This window comes from Rhinolophus sinicus, chromosome 10 (genome assembly GCF_057876585.1).
Source record: "Rhinolophus sinicus isolate RSI-liver-muscle chromosome 10, RSI-T2T, whole genome shotgun sequence".
Classification (NCBI taxonomy): Eukaryota; Metazoa; Chordata; class Mammalia; order Chiroptera; family Rhinolophidae; genus Rhinolophus; species Rhinolophus sinicus.
The window spans coordinates 16,680,892-16,699,239 of NC_142510.1; the positions used below are offsets into that span (position 1 = coordinate 16,680,892).

General features: G+C 58.4%; 1 protein-coding gene across 3 annotated transcripts in view; it reads right to left on the bottom strand.

Annotated features, from left to right (window-relative positions):
• Window positions 1-1,200: 1,200 nt before the first annotated feature.
• GTF3C1 (general transcription factor IIIC subunit 1) overlaps window positions 1,201-18,348 on the bottom strand; it is a 65,652-nt gene continuing 48,504 nt past the window's right edge. For all 3 annotated transcript variants that reach the window (XM_074322764.2, XM_074322763.2, XM_074322765.2), the window contains exons 25-37: window positions 17,920-18,062; window positions 15,861-15,942; window positions 13,997-14,109; window positions 12,228-12,290; window positions 11,409-11,502; window positions 10,419-10,591; window positions 8,727-9,014; window positions 7,836-8,092; window positions 6,393-6,673; window positions 4,584-5,136; window positions 3,975-4,026; window positions 3,059-3,251; window positions 1,201-2,136 (exon numbers count right to left, since the gene is read on the bottom strand). In XM_074322764.2, the coding sequence (XP_074178865.2) occupies window positions 1,924-2,136; window positions 3,059-3,251; window positions 3,975-4,026; window positions 4,584-5,136; window positions 6,393-6,673; window positions 7,836-8,092; window positions 8,727-9,014; window positions 10,419-10,591; window positions 11,409-11,502; window positions 12,228-12,290; window positions 13,997-14,109; window positions 15,861-15,942; window positions 17,920-18,062 (2,505 nt within the window). In that variant the 3' untranslated portion in view covers window positions 1,201-1,923. The remainder of the gene's footprint in view (window positions 2,137-3,058; window positions 3,252-3,974; window positions 4,027-4,583; window positions 5,137-6,392; window positions 6,674-7,835; window positions 8,093-8,726; window positions 9,015-10,418; window positions 10,592-11,408; window positions 11,503-12,227; window positions 12,291-13,996; window positions 14,110-15,860; window positions 15,943-17,919; window positions 18,063-18,348) is intronic.

Here is an 18,348-nt window from a genome sequence, read left to right on the forward strand (position 1 = left end):
GGCATGCACTGTTTTCCACGGTTGCTCCTACGCCAGGTGTTTAACCCAAGGCCCCTTCCTCTCTTCTGGGTCAACTGCCCGGCCCCCAAAGGCAGCTGAGCACACAGCTGCTGGTCTGTGCCGTGATTCCTGGAGCCGGCTGTGCAGAGCTTAGAAGGGCACAGAGCTACCTTGGATGGGTGGGCAGGCAGGGTAGAGGGACAGATGGAGGGAGGGAGGGAGGGAGGGACCCATCCCTGTACAGCAGGTGGCTGTGGGAATGGGCGCTGGTGGTCAGAGCAGAGCCCCTCGCTCCACTGAGCTGTGCCCTCACCCTCACACGTGCCCGAAGTCTCCCTCATCTAGGAGTGTGGGGAAGATAACAAACTGATCCTACTATGTGCTTCACCTGGTCCTCCTGCGCAGGACATATTCTAGCCCCGACTCCCAAACCTCCCTTCCTGCCAGCACAGGGTACACTCCCAGGTAATCAGCATTTGGGAAGTAGTTTGTTTCTAAAGCAGTTCACGTGCATTCTTCTACTTCATCTCCAAGAATCCCCCCCAAACACTATCTTTTTACACGTGAGTAGAAATGGAAAGGGAAGCAAGCAATGATGCTGACTTGGGCAGGTCCTGGCCGTGCTGGGGTACACCCTCACGCCGCTGGACCCCACGATCATCCCTGGTGACCCCGGCTTTGGGCTAGGAGTGACCAGTGACAGGTCCCTGACACGGAGGACAGGAGTGCAGGCCCAAGGGTTGGGCCAGGTCAGGCACAGCAGGTTAAACGTGCCTGGACGGGCTGGTTTTGTTAGGAACAGAAGCTGCTGAGGTGGCTAAGACCAAACACAGGGCGGGGCAGTGGTGACTGGGGGACACGTCTCAACTTCTGACCCGTCACATGCAATGCTGCCGGATCTCTTCACTTTTCAGAAGATAGAAATGTGGATTTTCCTTTTTAATGTGAAACCAATTTTATGTTGGCAACTAAAAAAAACCCAAAAAATCCATGCCACAGGCTTGTGTCCTCTGCCACCTACACAAGCTTCTCTGTCAAGGGACAGTTGTGGCTCCACTGAGGGGGAGAGGAGGGCAGGCCCAGCCACAGCCTGTCCTCGTCCTCTGGTCTTACTGGGGATGTCCACTCCTGGCTCTTTTGCAGCTGAAGACAACGAATCCCTCCGGGCACCAGACTCTTTAGGAAACACATATAACTAAATGCATTTACTTCACTTTAATTAAAAAATAAATAAATACATGCCAGGGGATTTTTTTTTTTTTAAATGAGGAAAGAGACTGAAAAACAAAACAAACAAACCCCTAAACCTACAGGGACCCCTGGTTTCTAGCCAGCGGGAGAGGGTGCACCCACCCAGCGGGAGGCCTGCCACGGGGCTCACACGGCTACAAAGGGACCCGCAGGCTCCCATCTGGGTGACACAGTCCCAGCCTCAGGGGTCAGCTGTGTGGCCAGGAGAGGAGTGAGTCTGTCCTGGGGCGCCTGGCAGCGGGGCACACAGCCCCCGTTCTGAGACACGTCCCCACAGGGCTCCACCACTCAGGGCCACTTGGTCTTTCTGGGGAGCCAAGGCGAGTCTGTTGTGCTGCTGGAATAATCTGGAACGTGTGTGTGTGGACGGGGAGAACCTGGAAGCCCAGAGCCCCCAACCGCACTGGCCAACAGCTGGCAGCCCTGAGATCCACACAGGACGCTCGGGGCCTGGGCAGCCACATCTTGGGAACCCGTGGAGGCCACGGCCGAGGGTGGGGCCCCACAACTCCAGGGCCCCCGGGCCAGCCTGGGCGGAGGAGCAGGCGGGCGGGAGGCCCCTTCCCGGAGTTCCAGGCCACAGCACCAGCGTGGCCGAGGCCCCGGCCCAGGAGAGCTCGCTCCTGAGGAGCCAGCAGCAGGGAAGGGAGGGTCGAGAGGGCCACACGAGCCTCATAAGTGGACCCACTTGTTCCAGTTGCCCTCGTGGGGGAACACGCGGCCCAAGCGGAGGGTGCAGTCCAGCGTGGGCTCGTAGAACACCATGCAGCTCTCGCTTGGGCTGGAGGGCACGTCTGCCTCGGCCACCGTGGGCTTGGAGAAGAGCGAGACGGCCGCCGGCTTCCTCAGCAAGCGTTTCTTGATGCAGCCGAGGAATTCCAGGCCCTGGAGATACCAACATACAGTTTTACAGGTGCATTTACAGACCACGTCCACTGCTTCCCAGGACAGGGGACACCTGAACTTGGCCTTGAACGACCAGTAGGGATTTACTAGGAGGGTTTAGGAAAAAGCCGAGGGCAAGACAGAGACTGAGCGGCATCTGTGCAGTGGAGCAGGGGTCGCAGACGGGCGTCTCACGGGCCAAACAGCTTCTAGGTGGGGCTGTCTTTGGCCTATACGCGCTTTGAAGTTTGGGAAATCTCACACTGAACTTCAGGTTTTCAGCTTCTATGGGGGACCTGGAGCTCGCAGGTACACATGGCCTTGGGGGTGCAGGATGAGGATCAGGCTGCCCAGGAGGCCGAGGGTGCATGTCCAGCTCTTCCCACCGCCCACGAGGGGTCCTCACTCATTTACTGGCCTGCCCGTGGGCCCGTGAGCTCGCGACCCCTGCTCCAGAAGAAATGTCAGAGGCAAGACCCGGGAATGCTAATGCTTAGGCCTGAGCAGCAGCACGGCAGTGAGGCCGGCCTGGGGGCACGGGGCAGGAAGCGGGCGCGGGTGGAGCTGCAGGGGGCCGAGGGAAGAGTGTGGAGACTGGAGACGCAGGGCCAAGAGCCAGCAGCCAAAGGGCAAGGAGGCCAGAGGCAGGAGGACGGAACACGGGCGTAGAACTCGCCAGCGAGGCAGACTTCTCTGGGCCGGTAGGTGTAAGGGAGACACCTGGGACAGGAGGCTCTTTTGGGGAGCCTGGCTCTCTGCCCAGAGGCCGGTGGGCCAGTCCTTGCACCTACTGCCCCTTGGGGGTCGTGCCTGTATGTGGTGGCCACACCCAGCGTGCCCAGCACCCGAGCCCTCTGAGACCCCAGCCCAGGGCCCAGGAAGAGGGAGCGCGGAGGACTCCCCGCAGCCCGCCCCGCCGCACCTGCAGTAGCTCGAGCACAGCGACGGGCTGCAGGACGCCGTCGTAGTGCTGCAGCAGGCAGCTCTCGGGGACGCCCGGCCTGCTCATGATGTGGTACAGCACGGCCTCCATCATGCCCTTGCACACCAGCGTGTTCAGCTGCCCGTCCACGACGCGCCACGGGCGGCTGAGGAAGCAGACGGTCTCACAGTCCCTGCAGCGGGCAGAGCGGTGTCAGGCTCGGAGGTAAGGGGGTGTGGGGGCAGCTCGTTCACAGGGTGTGGTGGGGGGGCCCTGGCTCCACAGACAGGACACTGAGGCTCAGGAGGGCGGGGCCTGGCCCAGGTCACAGGGGTCCCAACCCCAGGGCCCGTGAGCACCAGCTGAGGAAAGACCGTGAAGAGCCAGCAGCCCCCGTGTCCCCCCACTCTGGCAGGGGAGGGACAGGAGCTTTGGCCCGGACCCTGGGCCAACGGCTGGCGCCACCTTTAGGTCAAGCTCACAGAGGGTGGAATGCAAATCTCCTGTGTGTCGTACACAGGGGTTGGCTGCCCACTTGGCTCCAACCTCCACACGGGGCCAGGGGGGGACAGCCTGAGTGCTTGGGAGCCAGGCGCACACGTGGGGGGGCCCTCGCACCAGAAAGGCTTCTGTGAAACCCGCTGCTCGGGACAAAGCCGGGACTGCACATGCCCAGTGCTGCTGCCCCACCCGCCAGACGCAGGGGCACCTGCCTTGGCCCCCAGGGAGTGGGGCGACCTAACAGTCCCACACATTCCCAAGTCCCCCCACGGGCCCGGGACCACCGCTGGGGGCATGTCCAGTCCTGCTGCTCCTCAAGTGTTATCACTACTGGGTGCCCTGCCAGGACCCCCAGGACAAGCTGCCCCCACTCGCCGCCAACAGGCCCAGGCCTGAATTTGAGTCACACACGCACCTTTCCTGCACGGCTTGCGGGACGCTGCCAGCCACAGGAGTCTCCGCCAAACCTGACACAACAGGAAAAGAACGGGAGGGACTTTAGAAAGTGGGAACCCGTCTCTGCCTCTTCCATTCATTCAGCAAGTACTGCCGGGCTGTGGGGACAAAGCCGTGAACAAGGGACAGGGACCCCGTTCCTCACGGAGACTCCGTCCTCGAGGTGGTGGCCACAGTGCCGAAGCCAGCACACCCAGAACATGGCCGGGAAGGATGCGGGAGGCACGTGTGGGGACTCGTTCCCAGGGCCGTGAGGACCCCGCTATCCCAGCGAGGGACACCTCATCTTCCACCCAGAAGCCCTGACCGCAGAGCGGTGTGGAACCCTTGGGCAAAAACAGCCCCCAAAACGGAACACCTTGAGAAACCACCTGCAGAGGCCACTGTCAAGATGTAGGGGGATGCACACGCGGGACTGATGGGATGGGACTGGACACAGGTTTCCGCAGGGGCCCATCGTGACGGGAGGCGGGGCCCCAATCTGACGGGAGGCGGGGCCCATCGTGATGGGAGGCGGGGCCCCAACCTGACGGGAGGCGGGTATGGGGTGGGGGGCAAGATGCTGTACCTCTGGGGTCTTCCGAGCCCTCAGAAAGCTGGGCCTGACAGCTCGGAGGCTCTCGGCCTGGGGAGCCGGGTCCCCCGACACCATCTTGGTCCTCTTGCTGGGCTTCTGATGCTCCTGGGAGAGGCTCCCCTGCACCTGCATCTTCAGGAGCAATGGGCAGAGCAGATACCGGGGTTTCTGTCGCCTCCTCCGCTCTAGGGCCGGGGCCCAAGCGCACGTCCTGGAGCGTGGGCCGCTTTGCCGGGGGCTTCTGGGCACTGTCGGAGTCAGCCTCCCCAGTCGGCCCGGCCACGTCGGTGCTCGCCCAGCCTGCACGCCTCTTGCCGCCCTGGGAGCCCTGAGAAGGTGGTGCCTGCCTCTCTGCAGTGTCGTCCTCGCTGGACGGGCCCTCCGGAGGTCTGGCCTGGGGGTCTTCTCTTTGAGTGTCAGTATCCTCCTCCTCTTTCCCTTTCGGCAGCATCGACCGCAGGATCCAGGGCTGGGCCGAGGCCATGGTCACCAGGCGAATGGAGTTGCCGCCGACTTCCACCACCTGATGTCGTTCCAACAGGTCCTGGGAAGCAAGGGAGACACATGGGGTCTGGGCGGGACCCAGGGCCACCGGGCTTTGCTGCCCCCGCCTGATGTGTTTCAGCATCCTGAGCAGGTGGGAAGCCCAAGCCCATCAGGGCAGAAAACCGAGGCCGAGGCCGGGGTCCAGGCCAGGGTCGGCCACCTGCTGGCCATGTGGCCTTGGGGCCGTCCTTTTCCTTTCCGGGCTCAGTGTGTCTATTTGTACAAGTCAGATGCGTGAACTTGGGACCACAGCTGCACCCTCGAAGCTGAGTGACTTTCTAGGTCACTCTGCCCGGCCAGTATCCTCCCACACGACCACTGTCAGGTTCTCCTGCCAAAGCCAGTATCATTCCCATGCGAGTGATGGTAACTCCTGCCATGTTCATGCCCGGCTTCCAATGTCCTGTTCTCATCTGGGAGCTGCACCAGCTCTGGGAGGCACATACAGTCACCATCACCTTTCTTCTGATTTTTGTCTCAAAAACCCACATGTCAGGGTTGAAGGAATTTGCCTGGAACCAGGCCTCACATCCAGGCTGTGTGGGTCAGGGGCCGGTTTGCTGCGGGCTCTTGCCCTCTAGGCCTTTACCCCCCTGGGCCTGGCACCAGGGACCTGAGGGGGCTCCCGACCGTCAGTGGGCTCTGCTGCCCGGGCTCCACGGCCTGGCCTGGGGACAACCCCACCCCTCAGCTCCCCGGGCTCCAGATACACCACGACTTTTATGAATAATGGAACCCCACGTGAGCAGCAGCCGTCACCCGCTCCTACTTCCTGCACTGGGGGGGCTTGTTTGGTAACAGCCAGCACTGGCTTCCATCCTCCTCCCATCTCACGACACTGCCAGGCAGGTGTCTCCATGACGTCACTACCAAGTGACAAGCACCCTGCCGCCTCCGACTGCCGCCAGCGCACAGGGCACCAGGTCCCACCCCATGTGGAAGGGCCGTCTGCTGTTACATTCTTTGGGTTCGAGGGCACTGAAGCCCACAGGCCCAGCAGGTACCGTGGTGAGGCAAGGGGCTCCAGCCAATGGTGCTGAAGGAGCCGGGAGGGCCCCGTCTGGACAGGCCCTTCGAACCTCATTCAGGAGAAGCTGGGTTTTAGGCAAACTCTCCCATTTTTAATTATTGACAACTAATTCCATTTTTAAAAACACTGTGCTGTCCCCAGCCAAGCCCTTCTGCAGTGTGCACCCAGCCTGGGAGTTGCAGCCGTGTGTGGGCTCCCCCAGGCTACCTGAGAGCACAGCTCACCTGCACGTAGTCTGCGAAGGCCCTGGTACGCTCACCGTCGGCCGTGCCCAAGGAGGAGAACTGTCTGCTCAGTGCCGCCCTGTCCACCCCAAAGCAGCCGGCAGCCGCAATGGCCGCCAGGACCTCCAAGGCGGCCGCCACATCTCCAGGTTTATACCCGGACAGCTCCACCTGGTGGACAAACTCGTCCAGGCTACAGGTGTCCTCTTGGGGGTTTATCAGCCTGGTGAAGGTGTCGGGGAGGCAGGAGGTTCCCACTGACAGGTCTTCCAGAGAAGGGTCTGCAAAGACGGGAGAGCACATCAGGCCTGACAGGAGCCCCCTCCCTACAACCCGGAAGTGCACTGGTGATACTGAGGTGGGATATGGTCCAGTGCCAAGTCCCGGCTCCCCAAAGAGTGAGGGGCCACCTTCTGGGTGGGCGCAGCAGGCCCCTGGCAGGCAGGCCGGTTCCTGAGATGTGCCCCTGGGTCCTGGGCTGTGGCCACAGCGGCTGGATTCCCCAGGGGCCAGCGCTGTCCTCTCGCCTGAGACTCAGAGAGAAGGGCTTGGAGACGGGGCTGGGGCTGGAAACTGTGACCCTGACGTTCTGGAGGGGGGGCCCTGGGACACAGCTTCCTGACGCTCTGCTCACAGCCCCTCAGACCCCCCGGGACCCTCCCACAAGCCCTGCTTCTGCGTCCACCAGCCAGGGCTGCTCTCTGCGGCCTCCTGTAAGAGCGTCTGTGCTGAGCCCAGTCAGTCAGCACTCGTTTGCCCGGGTCCAGCTCCGGACAAAGCACAGAACACAAACAGTGGTTACGAAACTGCAAGTGAACACCATCCACCTCGGCTTGTAAAAATCAAGTCAGTCAGAGGCAGGAAAGGGGTGGGAAGGAGGAAGAGAACGCAGGGAAGGGACGGGGCCTAACAGTCTCATTTACGCAGAGGGAGGACAGACGGCCTGCAATCGAGGGTACAGGAAACGGAGGCTTAAATCAGTTACTGACAGTTTCAAAGGTCATCAATAGAAGGACTGGAAAAGTAGAAAAATCAGGAGTAGAGGAGGTGAGAGATAATGAATGTAAGTGGAATGCTCAGAAATCAAAAGATAATACTTAAAAATGTCATAAAAACGCATAATTTAACGTTACAAAAGGAACCACCAAAACTAAAGACAGAAGCAGGTAAAAAGCCGCCCCAGAGCAGGCCGGGGCCTGGGGCCAGGGGTGGGCTAGGGGCCTGAGGCTGTTCCTACCCCCCACCCCCCACAGACAAGTGACTGGTGAAGCCACGTGAGCACAGCTGGGGCGCCCAGGGCCGGTGTGTGCGCTCCTGGAGCTGCTACCCAGGTGGCAGCCGTCTGGGCCCTGGTTTCAGCCCATCCTCTGTGGCTCCGCCCTTGGCATTGGGAGCGGGGAGGTGGGCACTGGGGCTGGGGGCGGCGGCCAGGGCAGCGCTCACCAGTGGGCCCGAGCTGGATGGGCGTGGGGCTGCGGCGCAGCCGGAAGCTCACGTGGCAGGAGTTCACCACGATGCTGTCGTTGGGGTTCAGGTTGCGGGTGCTGACGATGCCGGGGGCACAGTAGCCCCTCATCAGCAGGTAGTTGGTGTGAGAGGCCTGACGCGCTTTCACCTCAATGCCCCGGCGCTTGGCGCCCGGGTCCTCATCCAGGTCGTCCTCGTCCTCGTCCTCTTCCAGGGCCCGGTCCTTCCCCAGGCTGCGAGAAGGAAGCCGCCCTGGGTTACCACACTCAGGCCAGCCCGGCCCGGCCCTCCAGGCACACACTGTCGCCCTCAGCACCTGTGGTGCGGCCTGAGCAGTGGCCAGCGCTTGCCGGGCAGCCCCTCAGATGGTCCCTTGTCCCCCGCCCCAAGCCCTGCGCTCACTCGTTCACGTCCTCGCGTCTTTGCAAGGACTGTTCCGTTTGCTGAAAACTCTTCCTGGTCTGTCCACACAAGGCCTAATTCCCATCATATCCCAGTCCGGCTATTACGCCCTGAAGGAGCCCCCGCCAAGCCCCCCTCCTCTGCTCACCCTCCTTGTCACACGGTGACCCAGCTAAGTCCCGCCTCCTCTGCTCCCCCGGCGCCCGAGGCCCCCCCAGGAGGCCCCACACTGCACGTGGCACGGGCATCCCCAGGTCACAGGTGTGACAGGCCCCTACTGGGGGCTCCTCTGCTGTCTGTACAGCAAATGCCCGCGCAGTGCCAACGCTAGTCAGCACACTTGTTGCATGAATAAGGCCGGATGGCTGGGCAAACAGAGCTGCAGACACCGCCGCCGTGAGAGGAAGTGACGGGGCCACGGGCCCCAGCTGCACTCAGAGCAGCGTATGCGGGGCCAGCGCTTACCTCTTAATGACCTCGTTCTCCACCATTGAACTGTCCAGCACGACAATCTGCTCGGGAATCCTGACGTCCACGGAAACAAGGCCGAGAGAGATGAGGGTCAGGGCAGCCACACAGTGTCCTCCAGGGCCGTCCAGTGAAAACGCCACCAGGTCACTCGGGGAATCGTTATTATCCTGGTCTTTGAAGGAAAATCTATCAGGCTGGTCCCACTTGCCGGCAGCGCGGATCCTGTCGAAGAACTGATACGATTCAGTGCAGATGGTGCTCGGAAACCGCCAGGTGAAGATCCTGCACAGACAGAAAGAAGGAACGGCATCCTGAGGACAGGCCCATCCTTGGCCGGGCTTGGCCACTCCGGTCACTGCGGTCGAAACCAACACACCCGCTTCTCTCTTCCTTCTCAGACGACGGCGCTGAGTTTCAGCCGAACCGCGCGTTCTCCCCACTCACCTGAGCACCTTCGAGGCCGGGGCACGCGTTGGGCTAACTCTGTGCCCCACACTCACTACAAACAGGTGCCACACTGGGGAAGGTGAATGTACTTGTGTGATTAATCACTGTACAGACAAGCCCTGAACCCACGGAGAGATGACAGGACACGCCTGCATCCATCTCACTGTCTCCAAAACGCGGCCGCAGTCAAGCCCTTGACTCTGCCCAAAGTGTCACTTTCCAAGACTGTCACCGCAGAGACAGAGGGACCTACGAGGTCAGGGAGAGGGACCCAGAGGTCCTCGTCATCTGCTGACCACCCTTGGCTCACAGATGAGGACGCTGCAATATGAGAAGTGGCTCGAGGTCAAATGGTCTTGTTGGACTTGGGCCCGCGTCCTCTGCCTCCCAGGCCACAGTTCTTTTTACTACACCAGGCCGCTCCCTGGGGAGGCAAGGGAGCCTGAGGGTCACTCGGGATGGGTGTGTAGGACAGGAGCCAGTTGTCTGAAATCACAGGCAGAAAGACGGATAAAAGAAACACAGCAGCATTCGTTGTGTCATTGCTGTTTCTGAAGGCAGCGTCTGTGCAGAACTGAGGACCGGTCAGGAGACAGCGTGAGAAGGGGAGCGCATTGAGGGAAGGGCGGCCACGAGGAACTCCTGGGACGACTCTGACGGACGCCCTGTGCGGCTGGGGGCTGGGGGTGCAGGACGCCGCGCCTGTGGCTGGCGTGAGGCCACGCTGGGGGCCGTGAGGGGTGTTCCGTCAGGGGGGCCCCCGGAAAGTGGTTCTCACCCGTCCACACCCACTCAGGCTGCTGCTGTGCCACAAACTGAGTCGAGACACCTGATGGCTTCACACGGCAGTGTGTGAGCCTGCGAGACGGGCGGTGTGCTGCAGCTCTGAGTGTGAGGAAGAGGTGCTGAGGGGACGCCCACCAGAAGGGCGCACTTTGAACTGGACGTTATTAAATCGGGAAGTCATCTCACCCAGTTGGACAGGAGAAAGGAAAACAAACTACCTATAAAACCGGCAAATGCCCCAACACAAAATTCCGCGAGTGTTAACCGATGCCCACACGAGGAAGGACAGGGGTGGGTGAGAAAGCGGGTTCCCAGCTGACACACCTCGTAGGCGAGGCCACAGGAGGCCCCGGCTGCCAACTCTGATGAAGACGCTTGTCCTGTTTCTGCCCCTCTCGTGCGCCACCCTGCCTGGCTCAGCCTCTGACCCGGGGCTCCTGCGTCGGTGCTCACCTGTAGTAGCTCTGGGACAGCTGGTAGGACATTGGCACGAAGGGCAAAGCCCGGTTTTTCTTCGGACCCAGCGAGTGGCTGACCCGGCGCCGGTTGACCAAGCTCCTTTTCTGGAACTCCATGAAGGCCTTGACGAGAATCTGGTCCTTGTACTCCTGGTACAGGCGGAAGGTCTGCAACACAGCAGGCATGTGAGCAAGGCTTTGCAGCCGGCCGGGGGACAAAAGTAGCTGGTAGGGGGACGAGGGGCCGGGAGGCTGGAGCTGGCACCTGGGGGTGGGCTGGGGGAGAGCCCAGGGGCAGCCAGCAGTCCCGGCGGTCAGCCCTCACCCTACCATCACGTCCCACCTCAGAGACCATAGAGAAGGAAAGCGATTGGAGAGAAAGGAAGGCCCTGTACCCCACCCTGTGTCTCTGGATGCAAAGACCCCAGGAGTCAGTGGTCATCTCTGAGGCCGCTCGCTCTCTGATGCCCCTTGCCCAGCCCATCAGGAGGTCTGTGGGCTCCACCCCAAAACTATGTTCCCAGATGCGTCTGGGTCGTGCTGTCTACACCTGCCACCATCTAGCTCATGCCACCACGAGGTCTCGCCGTCGCTTCCAGCTAACTGCTCTCCCTGCTTCTACATGTGCCATGGCCTGGCCACTCTCCATAGCCAAGTTCTCCTTCGATGCCTAAATCAGACACATGGTCCTTTCCCCCGCAGGCAGAATGTCCCGTCACCACGCTGGACAAGGCCCCCTGGGAGCACCCTGGCCTCGCCTCCTACAAGTCCACCCCTCATTGAAGCGCTGGGATTTTGGAGGTCACCAGACCCAGGGCCCACACTTCAAAGACGGAAGAAGCGAGGGCCAGAGTTTGAGGGGAACTCAGGTCCCCTGAGGCTGCACAGCTAACAAGAGAAAGAGCGAGAGCTCAGGCACCAGCCTCTCATGGCCCCCAGCCCCGGGGCGCTGCTGCAGGGTGGAAGCTGGGTCCCCGACACCCACCTGGAATGACTGGCAGTACTTCATCTGACTGTCCGAGAGGGCCAGCGTGCTCTGGATCAGGTTCTGCAGGACCAGGTAGTAGATGTCATCCACGCTGAAAGGGAAGGGGCGGCATGAGGCCTCAGCAAACGGCACAGCCGGGGGGGGGGGGGGTCTGCTCTCTTTAAAAAACAGCTTCTGGTCTCACAAAAGTGACCTGAATGCCCAGTGTGTAAACTAAAAGCAAAGAATGGTTTTGAAGCCTTACTAACTGGTCAGTTTTGGCAGGAAAAATGTTTCAGCCTGGGGTGGGACGGGTGACGTGACGTAGAAGCAGATTTTCACAACTACCAAATGTGGTTAAGTACTTGTGTTTTCCTTGCATGCCATTTTAAACAAGTTTTCCTCCAAAGAGAATAGGTTTCTCACTGAAACACAGAGTGAAAATCAAACTGAATATTGGTTATTCAAGATGGAAAGCAAAAAAAAAAAAAAAGCCAAAAAAGAAGCCGTTTCCCTTGAAAGCTCATGGGCTGTGAGTTCAGGCTAGGCCAGCAATATGCGAGGTTAGGGGGCGGCAAACCTTTTCTGTCAACGGCTAGATCACAAGTAATTTAGTTTTCGGGGGCTACCTGACTTTTGTTGCAACCACTCAGGTCTGACGTGCTGATGAAAGCAGCACAAACAACACCCAGAATGGGTGTGGCTGTTTCCAATAAAACTTTATTTACAAAAACAAGTGGCAGGCTGGATTTGGCCCTAGCTGCCCTCGTGCTAAGTGACAGGCAACCTAATCAAGTGGCTGAGGAAAAGGCACTCGGTATGAATGTCAGTACTTGCCTATTAAGTTCATCCTCCTTCCTGATTTGGTCTTTCTTATCTCCAATCACCAGAACTCTGTATCTGCATGAGAAACAAACAGAAACAACACGTCAGTGCAACAACGCAGAGCTGACGCTTGCTCAAGACGTCATTTCTTGGCGGAAATGCTGAATAACGGTGTAACTCACTAGAATGCAAACATGTACATGTCAATTAAAGTGAGAAAGTACAGTGTTCTGTCCATGAAGCGAGCATGTTACAAAAACGCAGGCTGAGAAAATGAGGACTGCTCAAAGCAACATGGAAAAATGCTAACAAGCAGGGAGCTACGGTTCATTGGGAAAGGAGGACAGAAACCTGTGGGCTCGTTACGATTGAAAACAAGCACGATAAAGAAGCTGGAAGAAAATGGCCAAACAGGGAATTGCTGTATCAGGTGTTGGAATTACGGATTCTTTTCCCCATCTTTTTCTTTTTTTTTTTTTTGAGCTTCCTGTGATGTTTTAGCGTGCTCATGCCAAGCAAATAAATACAAGAATAAACTGTAGAAGTGACTTTGCAAAAAAAACCAACTGTAAGACATGTCTCTGGTTTCTATAAAACTAAAGTCAAAATTCACCTTTGCAATAGTCAATTCTTTTGAAAAAGCAGCTTTTCAAAAACCAAAAACCAAAAAGCAAGTGGACTGTTTTCAGTCTGGTCAAACAAGGAAATACTTGGAACCATTTTCTTTTCTGCCTCGCCTGCCTGAAGACTCAGGATCAAAGTTAGTGTTAGATCCAAGTTCCAGCTCGAACTTTCTCTTTCTTCTGAATGGTTCATGAACTCTCGTTTAAAAATCTTTATTTTTTTTTTTAACTGTCTTCTTTTAAAACTAAAAGTTGCCCCATAACTTGACTGAAAATCCGTGGGGATTGGAGAACTGGACCTATGAAAGGCTCTTAGGATTGAATATAAACCATGCCCTTGGGGAATCTGGGGAACAGTTTATTGCCACTAACTCAAACATGACCCCCAAAACAGCTGAAGGGCATCAACTCTGACAATGGCTCTGACCTGCCCCTCGGGCCTGGCCTACAGCGGGCATTACCTAAATTATTTGTTGAACCAATGAAGAAATGAGATCTCTAATGGAAACCAGAGGCCTAACGGCAAAGATATTGCAGAGTTCACAAACAGGAACTGACTGAGATGTCTTCTCCTTAAGGAAGAAATTCGGAAATACAGGGGCTGGAGGGGCTGTCTCGTGAGGACGGTGAAGAGAGGGGATTCTCTCTGGGATTGAGCAGAGGAAACAGGCCCGGTTCACAGAAGGCAAGGTTTGTAACATTTCACAGGGCTCTGTGCTCAGATCCAGGTGTTTTTCTCCAGATGCCACGTGGTTGAGCTGGAGAGGGCCGTGGCTCTGGGGTCAGACCTACCCAAGTTCAAAGCCTAGCCCTGGGCTCACCAGCACTGGGACCTCGGGCAAGTTTCCTACATCTCGGTTTCCTCATGTGTAAAATGAGCGTCTGAGCAAAGGCATGCCAACCGGAGGAGAAAGCCTGAATTAAATCGGCCGTGAGGCTGAATGGGACAATGCCCACGAGTGCCGGGTAGGTGAGGGATGGTAGTGGCCGCCTGTCTGCAAGTCTGTGAGAGGAGATGAGGTGGTGGAGTCAGGAGAGACGGCAGGGTTAGCTGCAAGGCTGGGGCACTGCTGACCCGGGCAGAGAGCGTGGCAGCCCCAGCTGCTAACTTCTTTTGCCCCACGAGGATGACACAGAACCTTCCGAGAAGAGCCGTACCTGGCAAACAGCTCCTGGAGTGTGTCTGGGATTTCAAGGTTAGGATTCTTTAGGGATGAACCGAATTTCTCTTTAAGCTTCTCCACGAATTCTTTAAACTCGTTGGCACAAACCTGTGAACAGGACAGAATGATTCGTTAAGCCCTTTCTCTTCCGCAAGGGAGATTTCACTAAGATGCATCAAGAAAGAGCTTGTAACAAACTCCGGCAGCAGTGACCTTCCAGAAACACCAATGAGAAGTGCTGTCACCTCTGCCTTCCTGCGCCCTCCCCCCTGCAGCCCACGAGGCCACCTGGGAAGGAGACAGATGCTCACCATACCGAGAACTGGAGTACCTGGTGCCAACACGCCAACAGCCCTCATCCCTGTACCGCCAGCTCGCCCCCAAACTCCTGCAGTCAGTCCCCAGAACACCCAGCACCCAGTGCCCCCGTCGGCAGGCCTGCACCCTCCACCCCCTCCCTTCTCCCAGGTCTGATCCTCCCTGGCTCACCCTGTGTGAATCCCTTGCTTTTTCTCTCCTCCCCGCCTCTCACTCAGCTGTGGGCCACAAATCAGCCCCCCCACACCCCTGCACGGCGACCATCCCAGCCCAGACTTCATCACAACACCACTGTCACCACCCCGCTGCCTCAAGCCTCACAACCCTTTGACCCCCCATGGTGTGGCCAGCATACCAACCCCGTGTCCCACACAGGAGGGAGGCACCTCCTCCCGGCTGCGTCTCGCGGTGGCCCTCCGGACACCGCACCCATGGGCCACCTTGCCCCCTGCCTTCACGGCCTTGGCCTCACTGCCCCTCCTCTTAGGAGTCTGGGCTCAGTGCTGACACCCATGAAAAGCCCTCTGTGGCAGATGCTCTTGGTCACCTACTTCCCCCATCCCTTCCTTTCTTAGGCGTGGAGCCAGCCCTGACTCGGTTTGGGGAGAAGCACGCCCGGCCCACCTGGCTGAGCCAGGATGGGTCTGAGCCCATGATGGCAAGCTCGGGGGCTTCTGGGAAAAGCTGTCCTCTCCCTGATACAAGGCCCAGAGGGGCTCAGGACAGACCCTCCCTGGCCCCTCCCCGCCCTCGGGTCCTAGTGTAAGGACCTGAACTCCAGCAGTCACCAGCAAGCACAAGATGACCAACATGAAGATGGACAGCTGACTGCTAGGGGCGGGCAGTGCGGTGACAGGATGACCTGGCTCCTTGCTGGCACCTCTGCTTTGCTGCACAGGCCCGGGACTGCCTACTCCGGACGCCCGTGAGGTGGTTTTCCTGCCATTTGCATCACAGGCAGCCCTGGAACTCCCTCTGTGACCTCAGCAGCCCGGGCTTTTCTCTCCCAGGGTGATTGCATTGTCCTCCTCTGCGTGTCACACTGCCCTGTGGCACTGAGGGAAGGGCTGGCCTGGCAAGAAGCTGACACACACGCAGCGGGGACCGATGTTAGCTCAGGACTGAGTGGACTCTGAGCCAAAAAGCAGAGACAGCTGGGTCTGGAAAGACAGCTTCCTACCCTGTCTGCCACTGTTGCAGCCCGAACTGGGCAGAAAATTCAGAATCTCATACTCTATCTGCACGCTTGCCAGGAAGTCTAGCTGTTTTTAACATCGGAAGAGCTGCCCTGTTTTCTTAAGAAAACAGCCCAAGGCATAGCAGCCTCTCGAAGCAGCGTGTCACTTTCTCATTGTCTTTAAAAACTAAAAGCTGGAGCCAGATCAAAGCCAAGAGCTGACCAGTCATTTCCCAAATGAGCAGGAGAAAAGCCCAGGTGTGTGAGGCCAGCAGAGGCAGCGTGAGACCCAGAGGGCCAGACCTGCACCGAGGAAGCCCTGCCCTCAGAGCAGGCTGGGCGCCGGCCACCGCAGGGGACCTACCTTCGGGTCTTCATAGTCACCTTTCCGATTCATGAAATCGCCAACGAGGGCCTTATCCTGGTACACCTCGGCCAGGCACACCCTGCGGACAAGACCCCGTGCGGGTGGAGGTTGGAACGGGGCCCACGCTCAGGACCAGCAGGCGCTCCCTGTTCTGACATCACCAGCTTTGGCCGCCCACGAAGTACGATTTACTTATGCACTGTTGTGTGATCACAGCTTTTAACAATGAAGGATTGGGGCTCAGCCACACCGGACTCGAGGCTGGCCTGTCACTGCACACATACTGTCTATGGCTTGGCTTCTCTGAGCCTCTGTCCTTCACTAGGAACCCCCACCGAGCCTCCCGGGAACTTGGTCAGGACCACATGAGATGACGCGAGTGAAGGTGTATTGTAAACTAAAAATAGTACATTACACAGGCCCTGGTCCAGAGCTCTAACCTTCACAACGCTATTTGTCCACTCCACAAATCTTCCTATCTCTAGGATGTAGAGAGAGACTGACTTGCCCAAAAGGAAACAGAGGGAGAGACAACCAGAGCTGGCTGGGCTCCTATGAGCCAGGCACTTCAACCCCCATGAAGAGCTTGCGAGGCAGAGACTGTCATTCCCTGTGTAGCTTGTGAGGTGAAGGGACCCCTGGGGTCACACATACGCCCAGGGCTGCGGCAGGCAGGGCAGCTGCGGTTGGTACTGGTATTATCATTATCCTGTGTGCAGGGGGAGGCCAGCTTCTGAGTGGATGAAGCCCAGTGCCTGGCCCCCAGCTCTCAGCTACAGCGAGGAGGGAGCCCCAGGCCTGCTGTTCCCTGCCCTGGGCTGCTGTGGAATGAGGCAGAGCGGCAGGAGGTGCCCCAGATGACACTTCACTGTCGACTCACTGTCACCCTGGCCGACTGCATCCTCTCTCTGGGCCTGTTTCTACTCTGAAAAATGAGTTGGGACCTGGGGATCAGAACTCTTTCAGATAGAAAAGGTTAAGATTCTATGCAAAGGGGACGGTGGCTTTACACAGAAGGCCCCTTGGTAGGTGCCACCTAATGGTTCTCACCTGGGGCGATATGGCCCCCCAGGGGACATCTGGAGACATTTTGGTGTCACCTGGGGGGGGTTACTGGCATCTAGTACCCACGGCAGTGCACAGGATGCCCCACAGCAAAGAATCACCTGGCTCCAGCTGTCCCTAGGGCTGAGGCTGAGAAACCCTGGCTACAGGTGACTTTCCTCCACGATCCAGGGCTGGGCAGATTTCTCCCTAGTCTGGATGAGTGCGGCAGCCCACGGCACAGAATCAACCCAGAGTGACGCTCTCCTACTGACCCAGGAATGAATGGCAAGTGGGGGTGGGGGGGCGGGCAGTACTTCCTAGCCGTGCCACGTGTGCCCTCCTGGCTGCCACACTTGGCCACCTTCCCTAACACGGGGATGCTCTTTGGTCCCCCCAACTCAAGCTCACACCCGTGGAACAGCTGGAGGAGGGGGCTGAGGTGCTGGCGATGGCTTTTGGCTGCGGCCCAGGGAGTGGGGCGGGCAGCTCTGTGACTCCCAGCTGCTGCCATCACCATGCGACCAGGCCATGGGTGGGAAACTCTCAGGGAACACCCCGCTCTGCTGAGACTACGGCTGCGTGTATTTGGTCCAATGACGCCGGCCGGACCTGTGCAGCTTGTTCCTGGAGTGAGGCACGTGATGGGCCATGACTATGGAAATACTGAGAGCTGCTCTGGAGTGTGAAAAACACTAGTGAGGGTCGCAGGAGCCTCGCCTGCACCACCTGCTACGTATGGGATACGCCGTAGGTCACAGAGCCTGTAGCCAAGGAGAACAGAGCCTGCCCCACGAGGCCGTCCTAACGTCTAATACCTCACAGGAGAAACTGCCCAGAATCGCGCCCAGCACTTGGACGATGTCACCAGTAACTACCAGCCCTCGGACTGGCCACAGGACAACCCGGAGTTCCCTATCTGGGTCTCACAGCAAACGGCGCAGAAGGGAGCAAAGCTTGAACTAGAAGCCCTGGAATACCCTGGGCTTATGAAAATCCAAACAAGGCTTACTTGTAGTTCTGGTAGGCTTGTGGGTTTTTCACTATGTAGCGAGCTCTTCGTCCCACCGAATGCGACGTTTTATCCAAAGACTCTTCAAAGGTAGCGTGTAAAATATCCCGTACAACTTGCCAGGGGACGAACGGGCCCTTCACCTGGATCAGACACAGAGCCAAGATGGGACGTCAGCCTCTCGGAGCCCATGCCATGGTCACGGGCACAAATGGGCAGCAGACACTCTAGGCTGCCACCTCACAGGTTCGCTCCGTCACATTTACTTGGCACACATAGGGTGCTGGGCACAGAGGAATCAGACAGGTCCTCGGAGTCCTGTGGGAAAGTGTGTCTTCTGACAGGTAAGGCAGGTGCCCAGAGGTGCTGGGAGGTGCTACTGGAAGGGCAATGCTAGGAGAGGTTACGAGTGTCCAGTGAGAGGGTTTC